General features: G+C 35.6%; 3 protein-coding genes across 3 annotated transcripts in view; 1 reads left to right on the forward strand and 2 right to left on the reverse strand.

Annotated features, from left to right (window-relative positions):
• The window catches only part of LOC132912353 (speckle-type POZ protein), a 44,905-nt gene extending 30,959 nt beyond the window's left edge, over window positions 1-13,946 (forward strand). Inside the window, exons 3-8 of the mRNA XM_060969750.1 lie at window positions 8,647-8,768; window positions 9,359-9,510; window positions 9,788-9,915; window positions 10,007-10,184; window positions 10,327-10,648; window positions 10,790-13,946. Of these exons, the coding sequence (XP_060825733.1) occupies window positions 8,647-8,768; window positions 9,359-9,510; window positions 9,788-9,915; window positions 10,007-10,184; window positions 10,327-10,648; window positions 10,790-10,934 (1,047 nt within the window). The 3' untranslated portion in view covers window positions 10,935-13,946. The remainder of the gene's footprint in view (window positions 1-8,646; window positions 8,769-9,358; window positions 9,511-9,787; window positions 9,916-10,006; window positions 10,185-10,326; window positions 10,649-10,789) is intronic.
• Window positions 13,947-14,156: 210 nt separating this feature from the next.
• LOC132912355 (uncharacterized) lies at window positions 14,157-15,508 on the reverse strand. The gene is made up of 5 exons (XM_060969754.1): window positions 15,368-15,508; window positions 15,084-15,286; window positions 14,914-15,018; window positions 14,550-14,703; window positions 14,157-14,349 (listed from the first exon to the last, which is right to left on the reverse strand). The coding sequence occupies exons 2-5, from the start codon at window positions 15,179-15,181 to the stop codon at window positions 14,245-14,247; spliced, it is 462 nt and encodes a 153-aa protein (XP_060825737.1). The 5' UTR covers window positions 15,182-15,286; window positions 15,368-15,508; the 3' UTR covers window positions 14,157-14,244.
• Window positions 15,509-15,523: 15 nt separating this feature from the next.
• LOC132912356 (huntingtin-interacting protein K) lies at window positions 15,524-16,871 on the reverse strand. The gene is made up of 3 exons (XM_060969755.1): window positions 16,581-16,871; window positions 16,209-16,316; window positions 15,524-16,081 (listed from the first exon to the last, which is right to left on the reverse strand). The coding sequence occupies exons 1-3, from the start codon at window positions 16,761-16,763 to the stop codon at window positions 15,986-15,988; spliced, it is 387 nt and encodes a 128-aa protein (XP_060825738.1). The 5' UTR covers window positions 16,764-16,871; the 3' UTR covers window positions 15,524-15,985.
• Between the last annotated feature and the right edge of the window lie 162 nt (window positions 16,872-17,033).

Genomic DNA, 17,033 nt, shown 5'->3' on the forward strand with positions numbered 1-17,033 from the left:
GATGTCAAATACCGGAGGAACGGAAAGGATAGAGACTAGAATTTGTTACGAAAGCGACGGAAAAGTTCCAGTTGAGGGTGATGAAAGTTTCAGATATTTTGAAGTAGAAGGAGTGGGAGATAGAAATTAAGCGAAAACGGCGGAATAACGAAATTACAGTCGGGGACTTCGAAGCAAAGAAAGTGAAAATGAAGTTTTAAGCATTTAAGAAGTGGAGGGATAATAGGAATTTAACCCAGAAATGTGAAAATAAAAGATAGAAACTGCGACTTTAGAGGATTTTCATTATCTCAGACCATCTTTCAAACTCAGCTCCCATCGAACATCTTCCATAGTATCTTCCATCTTCTCCTTTAACGTCTCCTAAGTCATATTCCGTTTACACGTCCGACATATTTTCATCCAATAAATTTTCAACGGAGGATCTTCCGAATCAAGCTGAATTTCAATCTCTCTCCACTCCTGTTTCAAGAAAATCGATATCGAACGTTCGTGCTCGCGAACAAAGGTACCGCGCATCTCGTCCCGTAATCAATGACCGATTGTTAAAAAATCGAGACGTCAGGATTCGCGTAGATGACGAGCATCGCGAGCTTTCCGTTTCCGTTTGAGTGGCATCCAAGCGTTTTAACAAATTTACGAGCACCGATATAACCGATGGCTGGTGAATCCCGCCGGTGTGCTTCCACCTAAAGAGCCTCTGCAGAATGTTATTTCATCTCGAAATAGACTGGAAGTCTCTCTCATCTTGTTGATGAATTATTTCGATGCAGTAGAAACGAACTCGATTTACCGGATCTCCTCGAGCGTCCAGATTCCATCTACCGTCTAATCGTCGCGTTCGTGTCACCTTGAGTTTGAGGAAAAATCTAACACGGCCTCGACTACCGCCGTGTAATTGCGAATCTTCCAAAGAAGGTTTCGTTGGAAGATAGTTTATGTCTCTACTAGAACAGAGGGATATAAATGGTGTATCGGTTTTGGTCTGACGGAACGAAAGAAGAGATGGATGTTTCTGCAACAGTGATCAGTCAGCCACCGATCTTTGACCTATCTCGTTCATGAAACACGTGATTCAAGGACGATTATGGACGATCATAGCGAATCGAATGACTCACAGGGGCCATCGAGCGGTACAATTTTTCTGGTTCCTCGTTACCTCGTTCCGAGGAAACGGACGAATCATATCGATATACCTCTACTCCACTTGCCAAGTTTAACAGTACTCGGACCCGATTAACAGTATTCTACAGGAGGTCGATGCTAAGCATCTATTCTTATACTCTTCTCGTTCTTTTTCTTTCTTTCGATGTCTTTTCATTGGTACTTGGCTACACATCGACTCACACTGATAAGTGAAAAATGTCAGGAAGATGTAAAATTTTATTTAAAAAGCTTGTCAATGTCATAATGATATGTGTCGATACACCTTATCCGTATAGTAGCCAACTGTCTATAATTCGATATTATCGATTCTTCAACGGTATCGGTGTATCGAAGCGGATTCAATTTATCGATACCTATCGAGAACCTTATCGTTAATAGCTCGCCTAACTTATCGTTACCGCAAATCTGACGTAACGAATAGATAGATAGATAGATAGAGAGAGAGGGAGAGAGGGAGGGAGAGAGGGTCACTGTGCGGATCACGTGATCTCAGTTAACGAAAGGAATACACATGAACTCGCATTCGAGGGGATCAATCAAACGTGTAGGCAGGTTTGGATCATGGCCAACACGTACTATTACGTTTGAAGATACGGAATTAGATTGGGAAAATAATGTTGCTCGATCGGAGCGGTCGCGTCGAGATACGCCTATACCCTTCTTTCTATCGATCGAATTTCCCGCGTTTTAGTTAGCTTTTATTCAGCTTATCCTTAGCTTTTAAGTAGAACGTTGTATTTTATATATACATATGTGTATTGCAAACAAATTTTAAATATAAAACAACAGGTTGTTTAGATTTGTTTAAATATATTTCTTTCACTACGTGTCGTACATGTACTCGCTTATGGGAATTAGAATTTTCATCTCGGTTCCTTTGTTATTTTATAATTTTGTTGTTCGAAGCAGATTATTATAATAATACTAAAGTATTAGAATAATAACATAAGATCGATTTTTCTCAGTTCTTGACATGTTAACTGACATGTTACTTGGACAGTAAGAAAAGGGAACTTTCCGCTCATTTAAAATTTTCCTCTAGCAACTAGCATGGATTACACATATGGTATGAAACACGTCTAACGCTAGTTAAAGCGTCCTTAATCTGTTCACGTTATGAACTACCGTCATTACCTTCGAGCATTGCAATTTCACGATGCGAAACATCGCTTCCTTTTTAAAGTATCGACTTGTTGCACGGTTGACACTTTGATTCGTGGCAAAAAAAAAGTTCAGACTAGTAGAATCTTTTGTAAAACAGGTCTTGTTGTAAATATCGCTTCGATAGTTGCAGTAACTCGAAGAGAAGTCTTTACGCAATTTTTTACTATTTATGTCTTTTTTACTCCGTGAGAAAGAATATTGGCTTCAAAAATATACCGTTTATTTTTATATCCTCTGTTCCAGAATAAAACGGAAAATTAAAAATAAAAAAGATATTAGTAATAACGTGTAACGAATAAAATACATGAAAAAGTATAACGATTAAAGCGTTCAATTAACATCTTGAGATACGGAAGATCGAAAGACTGTAGGAAGACAGAAAGCAGATAATTTGTTCACGGTTGCAAGAGATTATCAGCGATCCTTTGAAGACGTGTCTTCGATATCTGAAGGTTGCATCGATTATCAGGTTCAAGTACGACTTCACGCTACAAAGCGTGGCTTCTTCTTTCAGCTACCGACGTACAGTAAGTCGGAAGCAAACGCACTGATTATTCAAATTTTCCATTCTTCGATTAACAAATAATTTAATTCTTATTCGCATAATTGTATTCTTTGGTTGAAATCAATTCTTCAATCGTTATCATCGAGTTCCAATTATTATTCTTTATTTGTTTCTCAATTATTTTCTATACGTGTATCTTACGACAAATGTGCCTTGTCTTTTCGATATTTAACATTCAAACATGGACGTTAATGTCGCTAAATTTCCTCCAAACGAATCCATGTTTCTATGGATCGAACGGCGATCGATCAAAATCTCGAGCTGTCCAGCTCGACGAATTCCTGCGCTCGTCTAGACGAGCGAACAGCTGAAAACGGCTCACGTGGTGTGCGCTGGGTTCGATGATCCTCACTTCGGCATGACCTTCGCTGACTATCCCACAGGTTCAATGCACGCTTGTTGTACGTGTAATCTCGTAACCAGTTACGTCTTACTCGAGCTCGGAAAATGCCTCTTCCTCTTCTGTATTGCTCGTGAAACTCGACCTTTTACGACTCTGCCCCGCATTGACGTTCTTTCAACCTTACGGCTGACCACTACTACAGTCCGCTTCTACTTCTACTTCTGCTTCTACTTCTGTAAGAAAAACTCTTATTAATGAAAGACTACAATTAACTTTTTACATCGTTATACTAAATACTTCCTTTTTTATTTGTTTTTATTTTTTTTTTTTTTTTTGTAATACATTCACTTAGAGTTAGACTTTACTATGTCTCGTTGATTGCTAATAATTATAACAAGGATCGTCTTTCCACGATGAATGCGTTATAATAATTGCACAGCACAGTAGCTCGTTTTATAAGATTGCTAGTACATTTATAAGATTGTGAATATTTATGACTATGTTGGAAACGATTCGCGTCACGACTCGAGGTTTCACGAAGTAATCATTTTTCGATCACATTAGCTTGATGCTTTTTTTATAAAGCCGATAAAAGCTGATTTAATCTGTATAGAGAAATATAAAATTCTATTTCGAACGATTGTGTACGACTGTTAATTGTGAAAAAGATATGTTTGGTAGAAGCTAGTGCTTTTTCTAATCTCGATGGAAAAAGAAATGACTTGTCCCAGTTGACGTGAATTATTTTGTATTTATACTCATCGACTGACATACCGTAATAGAAAGGCGCATATGATATTGACAAAGGGGTGAACATTTATTTTTGAAACAATTTTCTCGATTGGAAGAAAATTTTGCATCGGCATCTCTTCAGGATGTAATATCATGTACAGAATGAAACATAATACAATTTTTCTATAGAATGTCATCACTCTTAAAAAATGTTTTTCTACGGTACAATTAAATCAACTTTCCTGTCGGAGGAGAAAATTTTCTATGGAAAGTCTTAATTTCGTCGTCGTATTAAAGACCATTAATTTCCATGTTCCGCAGAAATCGTGCATTGTTTTCAGTGAAAAAAAAAAGCGATCGAAGAAAGACGAAGAAGAGAGAAGTGACTTTCACTTCGTCCAGAGTCGTTGCGCTGACGTTTCTCACGCTTCCCTTTGTACATCGATTCGTCGATTCTTCGTACGATGGTTTTCTCTTTCGTCATTTCGTTGTTTCGCATTTTCTTCGCGGAAACCGGCCGTTTAACGAAGTAGACGAAGTTTCGAAACGAATCAACGTTTCACGCCGCATTGCTTCGCGATAGAAACTGATAATCGCCTGTTCAAACTGATTATCCGTTCTCTAGACGGTTGTTAGCTGTCTTCGTTTCTATCTGATCGCTAGTCAGGAGTTGTTGCCTATGTTAATTAACCCGATCGACGCGATATTTTCCGGTTTAAGAGAAAATCGACCTCGTGTATCGTATCGGATTGCTTCAACAGACCAAATTTGCAATCTACGCTTGCTTCTGCATTATAAATTTTAATCATTACCCGATTAGATGAACCGATACTGACTGAATTTATCTGAACGCGAAATTCTACTGTACTTGTACAACAAGATCCGATTATGTAAACTCCAGTTATACAAAATGCTCGTGTCTATCCCATAAACTGCTCCGCAGATCCATCTCGACAAAGTTCTACTGTTATTTTATATAATAAAAATAAATTTTTTAAAATCATTCAAAATAGCGCTAGCCCAACCATACACGTCACACTTCCCATAAACGCATATAGCGTTTTATTTTCACTTGGACGTTAATTGACACGAACAAGTCAATTATCCTCTATTTTACGATCTTCCAAAAAGAAAAAAAAATAGCCAAGCTTAATTAATCCATGCAAAAGCTCTGAATATTACGACAGATAACAATTGCTCTATGTGAGAAAACCTCGAACAACCTACGGAACCTCCAACAGCACGTATTCGTTGTCAATGACCTATGACGTGTGAATCTGTTTGCGTGATGTCGTTTTCGTAATAAAAATTTCATGGGACTCCGATTCGAGCCGGGTTTCAAGGGTCCCTAACGGCATAGGCCGGTGCCCTGAAGGCCGTAACGCGGAACGCGATAAGGGCTACGTCAAACCAGCAAGCCAACTAGAGAAATAGATTTGGCTTCGGGCTCGGCTTCGTTCGCCAAGGTCGTGTACATACGACGTCAGGGATCGTTGACTCGTGGGGGTTCGACCTCGGTGTCTTCTTCTTCTTCTTCCTCTTCCTCTTGTCTTCTTCGCCTATCTCTCTTCGGTCCACGCCTTCCTTTTTGGTCTCCATCAGTTTTCGAGGTCGATCACTAAGTATGATATGAATTTTTAGGTTTCTTTTAGGATGTTTGACTAACTCGGTGTGTGTCTTTAGACAAAGTACGCTTCTTCGAAGTATCCTTCTTTTTTTTGCTTTTGCAAATCACCGATGGTTCTGATGGTTCTGACGATTCTTTCACATGGCAACCGAATTTTAAAAAACAACTTAGGAAGTAATTTAAAATTTTGATAACACGTTCGTGGTCCATTAACTATAATGAGACCATCGAATATGCAGATTACCAATAATTCTCAACTGGAATTAATAACATTGCTCGCTGCGCGAATTAATAACAGCTCAACCTTTTGTGAACTTCTTCACAAAGGATAATCGTCGACTTTAGGATTTTGGTGATCAATTTTCTGCTATTCTTTAATTTTCCCCTTGATTCACAACTTAGAGCTTCTCTCGCAAATCATTGACGATCGTGAACTTCTTGTGGCAAACCATCGATAGTGTTGCTTTCTTCTTAGAATAATAATCCTAACTTTTTCTCGATCAAAGAAAAAATAGTGATTTCAAGTTTCTAGGGAACTTCGTGTTGTTTAAAGTTACCGTGCGCAAATTGTTGCTGATTCACGCGGGGATCGATTTCCAACGGAAGTGGATGCACGCCTTGGTCACGTTTCAGAACGGAAAAGAGGTAGCCGATCGATCGACCGATCGTCGAGTATGTACCGCTCGCCACTTTTCTTCCTCTGTACGCGTTATGCAATTTATATTGGTTGAGTTACTGTTTTAATCTTGTTTTCGTAGAAGATTATACAATCTCTAGGAAATAGGTATTCTTTTTAATGCTTAGGCGATCAGTTATTATTGTAAAAACGAGTCACTCCTAATAAATCTGCCCCGTTAGATGCCTTGTGGTTTGGAATAAATTTCTTGCAAGTGGAATCTTTTCAACGAATAACAACACGATTCCTAAATCATTTGACAATGTTAAATTTCGATTTCTCTTAGCAATTGTCATTCAGTTCTTTCTCATATTCGAACATCAGTGGTGTTCTTAACAGAACTGATTATTTGAATATTTCAATTCTGATAAGCTTCGAATTCAGTAAACGATTCACTGCATTATTTTCATGTGTGCGAACTGTGTGTTTCGTAGCAACTGCTACCCGTTACACCACACCGCGTTTCTTGCTCATCATATTCAACGCCTACTTGAATTCCTATGAATGAATTGACGCATCTGACCCTTCTGGAATGCAATTTTCCATTAAGTAACCTATTTCGTAACCGACAGGTTATTAAACCCCCACAGTTTTCATTCTGGTCTTCGACTACTACGATAGTCCCTAAAGATGTAATACAAATATTAATATTAGAATTAACAATGCTACGATATAAATAGAAAATTTAATAGTAACAGCGATATGTTTAATAATACCTAAAATATAATTAAAATTCATGTAAAAAGTATCAATATTTAATATGTCATCAACGTTGTGAATGAAAATTCGAAGAACATCGGGATAAACTCTATGATGATCATCCTCTTCCTCCACGTCTATACATATTCTCCTTATCATCCTCAAATTAGCATATGCATAATTTAACAAGTCACATCGAGCAATGGTAACGTGCATCGAAGCGAACGCCGCAAAGGTTAAATCCTTTTTTCTACGCGTTTTTTTTTTTCTTTCAAGGTAATTACGTAAGAGATGTAAGTTCAATTTGACCCTGGCTCCTTCTCTCTCTCTCTCTCTCTAACACGTGCACCCGTACTTGTAGTACTTCTCGCGGCTCGTCTGCTCGCTACTTGAAGGCCACGATCAATTTAGTCGTAGGAACCTTCGACGTTCCTCTCAAAAAGAATCTCTGTTAGCTTTTTTCCTCTCTGTTTTTCCTCTCTTCTTCCTCTTCCTTTCTTCCCTTCTGCTTGTGGCCACGCGACGAAACTAACGAAACAAATATATCCGAGGACGTGGAAACCATTCGACACGCACCTATACGCATATATATAGTGAAACAATATATACAGTAACTTACAAAAATTTCAGATAAATATCTCGCTGGCCGATTATCGTAGGCATATTACGGACAATAGACAGCGCAAAAGATTGAAATTTACCACGGATTTCCGCCGCGTACATCCACTGGTGGTCCAGGTTTGAACTTCTTGCTTGAATTATTCGATATTTCGTATTGTGCGCGATCGGTGTGTTTCACGAGGTTTGTCATAATCTGAAAGCAGACGATGTAAAGAAAGATATTCTCCAATCGCGGTCGATAAGAGAGAAATTCACCGCGCAGCTTGAAAAAATATATTAGTGGTATTTTTTATTTTGCATTTTTTTTTAACTCGCAATATAGCTGTCGAGTACGATCGACTATGTGCTCGTAACGACGTGGAATGATTGTTTTAATCTGTTTATCTGGTTAGAAGTCATTTCGTACTTCGCGATGATACTTCGCTTCGTAAGAGGTTTTTCTATATCGCTGACTTAAGGAACGGAGTGGTAGTGAAGGTCTTCTTGAGATTACAGAATCGTTATGTATATTTTTCTGGATACGACAGAGAATTAGAGTGCATCTATGTAACACGTAGTTCATGGTATCTATGCTTCTCGATACGATTTACGTAGAAATACGTTATTGGTTTTCTAACAGAAAAATCTTTTGTTGAACGAACAGAAGAAACTAGGTTTGAAAAATTCATGTTACGAAGAGGACATTGCTTTGTTAATATCTGGCGGACTAAATTATCTGAAAGTTAAATGCGTAATTCTCTGTAAATAAGAAATTATCTCGAATAAACACAGATGGCGTACAATTATCGATATCCTCGTGTAAACTTACACCCAATATCCGATCGGTAGTTTTACTTTTTATTTCAAGCTTTTGAAAAATGAAAGTTATATATCAGTACAATTTATCGATAACTCAAATTATTACTTAAACGTTGTTTAAACTTTATTAAAAAAGAAAAAGAAAAGAAAAAAGGTTGCGCATATTTGCGTAACCCTTAGCGTAGATAAATTAAGGTAGACTCTACGGGATACATTCTGACGTGGTGTCGCATTTGAAGGTCTTATGTGCACAGGTGAAGGTGGTTAAGTTCAGCTACATGTGGACGATAAATAACTTCAGCTTTTGCCGAGAGGAAATGGGAGAAGTACTAAAGTCGTCCACCTTCTCAGCAGGGGCCAACGATAAATTAAAATGGTAAAATCCCAAAGATTAAGTTCGTTTATCAGACATACGACACGTGTCCAAAGATGTTCGTGTTACAAATCTATTGTAAAAAATCATCCAGACAAAATTGTTTAAGATCCTTTGCATTGCATACCACGCGATTCTCTCGGTTTTACTTCTTAATCCGTTGTTTCTTTTTCTCTTTTCACTTCTCTTTTCTTTCTTTTTTTGTTTCGTTTTACGATGTCTTTCGCTGTTACGTTAATACACGGGACGCGCATAATAACCTAAGATAATTACGTCTGGAATATTTACAGCTCTGTTATCATAATGCAATTTTTTTATCTATCTACTTTTATTTGCTTGTATCGTATCACAGAATTGCAAAACTTTGTACGATCTCTGTATACCTTCCTTTTGTCGGCATGTCATGATAATATTTTTTATTTGAATGTAATAGCGAAAAAGAAAAAAGAGAAAAAAGAAGAAAATGTCGTATTTCACGAATGCATGATCTTTGTTATCTACTGATAAAAATAGCGTACATATAAATGAAATAAAGGACAACATGTTTGGAAGATTAGAAAAAACAAATTTATATTAACGGCAATTGATTTTAGGTGCCTAAGAGTGAATCCTAAGGGTCTGGATGAGGAGAGCAAAGACTACCTGTCTCTGTATCTCCTTCTCGTTTCGTGCAACAAATCTGAAGTCAGAGCAAAGTTCAAATTTTCTATTCTTAATGCCAAAAGAGAAGAAACCAAAGCAATGGGTAAGTGATGAACACGTGAAACGGATGCAATGCAGGGTATTTTAAAAATTTCCACTAGCATCTTAACCGTGGACACTATATCATACAATGATAATATTTTGCAATTATTTTCCGTGCCTTGTAATTTTCGAAAAAGTTTCATGACCTTGGAAACGGTATTAGAGATTCGTGATAATCTCAGTCTGTTTCCAAGCTTCCCTAAACTTAATTCGTTTCCGTTAGAACGTAGTTCACGATCGTTCAAAAATGATAAACAACGGTAATCTTATGCTTTCAGAGAGCCAACGTGCTTATAGGTTCGTCCAAGGTAAAGATTGGGGTTTTAAGAAGTTCATTAGGAGAGATTTCTTATTGGATGAAGCCAATGGACTTTTGCCCGACGATAAACTCACGATATTCTGTGAGGTATATACCTTTGTATGTTACATATTCAATACTTGTGCGATTTACTAATGTTTACCGTGAACGAAATCTATAATTCAGCGAAATGTTACAGGTCAGCGTAGTGGCGGACAGCGTGAATATTTCCGGGCAAAGTAATACTATACAATTCAAAGTTCCAGAATGTCGACTACCGGATGACCTTGGACTTCTGTTTGAAAACCAAAAATTCAGCGATGTAACGCTGACAGTGTGTGGAAGGGAATTTCAGGCGCACAAAGCCATCCTCGCAGGTAAACTAATTTCTTCCAGTTTACTGAGATTATTTCCCAAAATTAGTATGTTTGCTTCTGATAGAAAACCGTACGTTTCTGCTGGACGAACGTTTCTTCGGGAAAATAGATGATTTTTTCATTTTATAATCTTATCGTTTAGCGCGAAGTCCCGTTTTCTCGGCGATGTTCGAGCATGAGATGGAGGAAAGGAAACAAAACCGCGTGGACATCACCGACGTGGACCACGAAGTGTTACGAGAGATGTTGCGGTTTATATACACCGGAAAGGCAGCAAATTTGGAAAAAATGGCAGACGATTTATTAGCTGCGGCGGACAAATACGCGTTAGAAAGGTTGAAAGTCATGTGCGAGGAAGCATTATGCACGAGTTTAGCTATCGAAAACGCAGCCGACATCCTGATTCTCGCTGATCTTCATAGCGCCGATCAACTCAAGGCACAGGCCATAGATTTTATCAATACGTAAGTACTTATTCAGATAAATAACATATGTTCAATGTACTCGCAAAATAATTTTCTTTTTTATTGTGAAACAGCTGTACAGCTTAAGAGCTGATAAAAGAAGAAAAATATTTCAATCATTTTATTCGATCTGTGTTACAGACACGCGACGGACGTGATGGACACAGCGGGTTTTAAATCGATGGTGAACTCTCATCCGCATCTCATAGCGGAAGCGTTTCGAGCGTTAGCCACCCAACAAATTCCACCGATCGGACCGCCCAGGAAGCGAGTGAAACAGAGCTGAAAACAGTCACCGTTAACTCCGGGCACGACCTCTACATCGCCCCCGCCTATTCTGCATCCTTCATGACTTTTTTGTGTACAGTGATACAAGTAGTGTTAAATAAATGTTTCCTAGTGCGCCATCATCTGGTCCACTTGAAAAGGAACTGCGACGAGAACTGTTCTTCATGGGTTTTGACCGATAAACGTATCTTTCAAACAAGAAATACAGTGTTGCAGCGGTTCAAATGGCCAGCTCCAGACGAGAAACGCAGTTAATCTATGGCTATAGACTTTGTTGTAATTCGGTGAGATCGTCGATGTTAGAAGAAGCCTATCACATAAAATGGAGAGAGAAGTTCGAGCACTTATACACACGTATATGGAAGATAATCTGGAAACAAGTAAATCATGATGCGTTTATCCCAGGTGGTTGGGAACGGTTTGGAGAATTTTTGGTACTTTGCATTGTGCGTCTTGTATTAACGTTACGTTCTCGTGCGTGAGAGAGACATGTGTTTTTATCCACCGACACGCAACACAATCATGTCAGCGATTTATCAATGCGCATCATTAGGGTCTCGCAATGGATTTGCTTTCGTTCATAAAACGAAAATAGCTAGAAGCGCGCATACCATCTATGTATTATGAAAAAGACATCAGAAGCAGCCAGAGGACCAAGGCGAGATTGAAACTCGCTGAAACATTGCTACACACGTATACACTCACACGCGAAGAGGGAGGTATACACATGATGCACGAAGAAAGTTGTGATAGATGTCGATCAGACGCTTATAAGAAAAAGATTTTGTTCCTTTGTCGAAAAAATATGAATCAAACGGAATGCCCCTCGCTTGTTCGTCGTGTACGCGAGCGACAAGAGTAAAATTAGATATGTTTATTACTGATATAGTGATTTTTAGTTTTAAATGGAAAAAAAGAAGGCAAAATGAAAACGTCAAATTCTTCCAAGAACGGAGAAAAAATGATTCTAGTTAGTGTTTTTTATGATCTCTTTCTCTCAGCATATACGACTACTACTATGATTACTATTAATGCTACGCAATCTGTGCCCTGTATTTTTGTATATTTTTTGTCTGCAGATACCGCCCCATGTCCCATCCTCTATGCGGCCTTTTTCTCTATGTCCCTGAACCTTCACCCCTTTATTGCTAGGCACAGTTTGTTTTGTTTTCTCGAGTATTGCATAGTAGACGAAGTGATAGATACGAATTATTATTATTATTATTATTATTATTATTATTATTATTATATTATTATATTATTATTATTATTATTATATTATTATATTATTATTATATTATTATTATTATTATATTGTATTAAATTTAGGGTTGTCCATAATTTATCAAATTTTATGTTGATTACTATTGAAATGTCTATCGTATTCATATGCAGGATGCTCTATATTAATTAGAGGTGATACAAGAATCGCATTAAATGAAAAGATAAAGTCGATGAAACGCGTTATCAAAAAAGAAGGAAATGACGAAAAAGGAACAGGAAACAAAGAAAATGAAAAAAAAAAAAGAATTAAAACAAACTGTATAAAATAACAAGGTTAGTCAATTACATAGTACGAGAATATTAATCGTTTTTTGTGTAATTAATTATCAAAATCGCAAAATTATGTGGTCAATGATCTGAATTATGGGCAACCGGCAAAATACGTAAAACAATAATCATCATTTAGTACCGTACTGGCTTCCTGATCCTCCGACCTAGCTTTACCGAACGTTTTAAATACAAGATATAAATACCTACCATTACAAAGAAGTAATGATATCGAAGATTTAATGCCATACATGTTCTGTGATAAGACCACTGTAATTAACCGCAATTGTATCACAACCTTTCTAGAACTTTCTGACGATCCTGGCAGCCAGTGAATTTATCTTTTAAGGAAACGGTCGCTATATCCGGACAGTCCCAAATCTAGCGTCCCTTTCGATTTTAAGGTTTTTACTGTACATATCTACTGTATTTTATAAGAACTGAACCGAAACGGAACCATACTTTTAATGAAGGGTACAATAATCAACTATAATTTATTCTATTTTACAGACTGTGCTAAACTCATGTTCCTTGACACATGCAATGCAACACACTAGCAATGCTTTAAGTAAATGTAATGTAATCGCGACAAATTAATACGATTAGATTATATATGTGTATCTCGTTTTTGATCTCGACATATACATATACTTACCCGTACCGCCTGTCGTGACGCTGTAATGTATCTCTGTCGAGGTTAGAAAGAATAATGAAAAAAAAAGAAGCAACTCCTATGGAAAAATAGTTAGGGAAAGTTTTTCCACCGTTTTTTACATGATGTTTATTTCAGTTGTAGTAGGTTATTAAGGCTTACGGAGGAATATGTCTATGAAACGACAAAACGGAGAAATGAAAATAAAGGGAAAATAAATGTAAAGGAAACAATGAAATATGTAAGCGCTTTAAGGAACAGATTTTGGCCATGTGTGCTCGCTCAGATTTTAAAGATGTCTAACAAAAAAAGAGAAAAGAAAAAATTGTCTACGTCCATTCTAATACCCATGTTCTATCTTTGGGACTGTGCGGCGAACAAAAAAATATCTCATGAAACTCGTAATGTTGAATGTCTTTTTCCTAAAAACGCGAAAAACTAAATATTAATACCGTACGACAGTTCGAGAAACATTAGATGCAATTCTTTTTGAACCAATCTGCATGAGCGTATGACTGGATAATTTGATAAACTAAGTACAAGTAAGACAAGTGTTACCTCATCATGAAAATCAGCATGTTCGTGTCGCACTAGCTACTACTGCGCTGCTGTCTGATACACTTCCATTGTATATTGCATTTAAACTCGAAGAAAAGAAAGAAGCTTTTTGTAACGAATAGTTCAGCAGTGGTAGCTTTTCGAAGTACATGACTGCTGTTCATCGAACCCAGCTCATATAAACGTTCATTTTTCCATTTACTTTAAGTCATTGCACCACATCAAATAAATGACATTTTCATTATATAATCATGAGAATTTTACGTGATTTTCATTATCCCTCGACATGTCGCTTATTTATTTAATACATTTCAGTGTTTGTTTCGAATATGTCAGCAGATGGAAAATATATATATATATAAATAATATTAAATGCAATGATATAGATTCGTAATAAAAGAATTTTTATTGCTCTCTCTCTCTCTTTTTTACATGAAATAAAAATATTATTTAGATATCTTATTTGTAACTAATTCAGTTCCTTCTTAATTAACTGAAACTAAATTAGATATGAGACATGATTACAAATACGTGACTACAAAACGTGTTAAATATAATTTGTGATCGGAACTGCTTGATTAATCGGATGCGATACTCGTCTAGATTGTTGCGAACTTTCTTGATAAACTGGTGGTGCTTCAAACATAGACACCTAAAGAACACAAATAAACGTAAAATAACATGTTATTACGTGACAAAATTAGATTTTTATCTAATCTAGATTTTTATCTATCTTATATTTTACTATAATGAGTAACATACATTAGATATGTACAATTATTTTCTTCGCGTTCGATTGTTTTATTTTTATGTATTATACTTTTTGGATTAATAGAATAGAAATGAACATACGCTATTCAATGGAGATTCATAAGGAGGAGGTGCACTGCAAGCTGCATTATAAGACGGTGGTCTCTCTACTGATAATTCATAAATTGAATTAGATTGTAATGATCTGCAATCTATATTGTCATTGGAAGCAGTACTATATCTCTGATTAATATCCCTGTAGAGTGTAGAGACTCGTTAATGATAATAAAAGCGATATTAACGACTAGTAATTTTGTTTATTCGTCAAATTGATGAAAAAAATAGATAAAATTTAGGCTATTCTAAATTTTAGAACTATATTATATTTGTAGAACTAAATCATAGCTTCAAAAATCTACTAGAATTGGATTACAAAACTATTTAGATTTTAAGGCATAATTCGTACCTGGTACACGTTCTGCAATATATTAAAATTGCGAAAAAGAAACCAAATATTAATAATAGAAACATGACCATTTTCATTGCTGTAACCGTACTCCAGTCTTTATCCCTAAAAACAAGTTAATTGATATAATATAAAAAGTTCATATATGTAAGTAAAGGAAATGACCTTACCAATAAAGATTACAATTAAGGTATGTGCAACAGCATGAAAATTGAAGCGCCCCCAGAAGAAGATACAAAAATAGAGTGAATTTGAAGCTATATATCATTTTTATATTTTATTAATTTAATTATAGGTAATTTACTATTGTATTTTAGAAATTGATTGTATTTAATTGAATTATCGCATACATATGGCGATGGTGTTTGTGATCCTGTTTGGAAACAATACTTTTTTATCATATACTTATACGAAAAAATGAGAATGTTTTAACAAAATAAAATCTGATGTACACCTGTATCGTCACTTAAACAATTCACTGTGCACATGTTATATATAAAGAAACAAAATAATCTGTGCCTCTGAAAATTAAATTTAGATACAACACAGGAATCTAATTTATTTCACATTGTGATTTTCAACTAAGAGATTTTATTTTATTGCACTGTGATTTCCCTAATTTTCCAGGTTTTATTGAAATTTTATTGAAAATTGGTTAGAAAAGTATAGATACACTATAAATCTTTCAACCTTTTGCAAACAGGTAAATACGTTATTTTGAGCTAACAATCAACACCTTGCACATATAAAGGCTATAATCTTATCATACGGTAACACACTGATAACACATACAGTCAGAGCATCAATTATTTTATCCTGAGATATAATATACTCCCCAATATATTCTAATTGATGTGTCCTTAAGAAATGGTATAAATAGGTATATGAATAAAAAGAATGTGTGTGTATATATATATATATGTATATATATATACAGGATAGCTTAGAGTATATTTTGCAATATACACGAATAAATTATTAATAATCCAAAGTGATAACAATCCCCAAATCCATATAATTACAATAAAGTCGATTCTTATGTCAATGTTTGTTTGAAATTGATGCTGTACAGTCAATTTGTTAATGTAATTAATGCCTCCACAATGTTTCCACTATGTTCCCTGAGCGTTTGTTCTGCTACGTTTCGATTTATTTCCATTTCTTTCATCTGGAATAGAATGAATTTTATATTAATCTAATTAATATCTAATTAATATAATAAAATTTTCAACATACAATAAATAGATGAAAATTAATTAGAAAAAAATATTAATAGCAATTATCAAATATCTTACAATAAGATCTACGTCTTCCTTTTTAATAGGAACTTTTAGCAATTCCTTTTCTCTTGCCTTCTTCTCTGCAGCTTCTTTATTCCGTCGATCACCGATTATACTTAACGCCTGTAGTATTATACAAATCGTACTGAATGATTGCAACTTATAGTTACGTATGTGTTGTGTGTATACAACTTTTTATAGGTTAGACTTAATGATTACATATTTTTGAACAATTAACCTATAAAGATTAATATATACTCAACAAAAGAAAACAGGAAAACTAATTTTTAATATGAAAGATATAAATTTTCATCATTGCCAAAGAAACTTAGTAAATGTTGTTGACAACCATAAACACGTGGAATATAAGATAATAGGAGCACTTACGCAAGAGAATCCATCAGACGAGGATATTTCCTTTTCCTCCGCATAATCTGTGACTTTTTCTAGATCTGCCGCTCCACTATCATACTTTGCTGCTTTTTTCTGTGATTTCTCCTGTTGTACTTCATCAGAGTCACCATTTACATCGTTATCCGCCATTTTTCCCTTTTTTAAAACGTACTTCATGCTCTATAGACGATTATAAACTGCATGTGATAACTTCACAGTGTGCAATCTAATCGCTTAAAAAATTTTCAAAACAATTATTCGCATCTGATTTGTTACAAGATATTTTATTGAAAAATATTGATTATAAATTGTTGGAAGAGCTAGTAATTCCATGTCGATTGTAACATCTTTAAAATATCTTTGGAAAAAATAATTTAATGATACATATTTAGAATGTTAATCCATAATCAAACATAAGAAAACAATAATAATTACCATGTAAAAAGT

Source organism: Bombus pascuorum, chromosome 11, assembly GCF_905332965.1.
Source record: "Bombus pascuorum chromosome 11, iyBomPasc1.1, whole genome shotgun sequence".
In the NCBI taxonomy this organism is placed as follows: Eukaryota; Metazoa; Arthropoda; class Insecta; order Hymenoptera; family Apidae; genus Bombus; species Bombus pascuorum.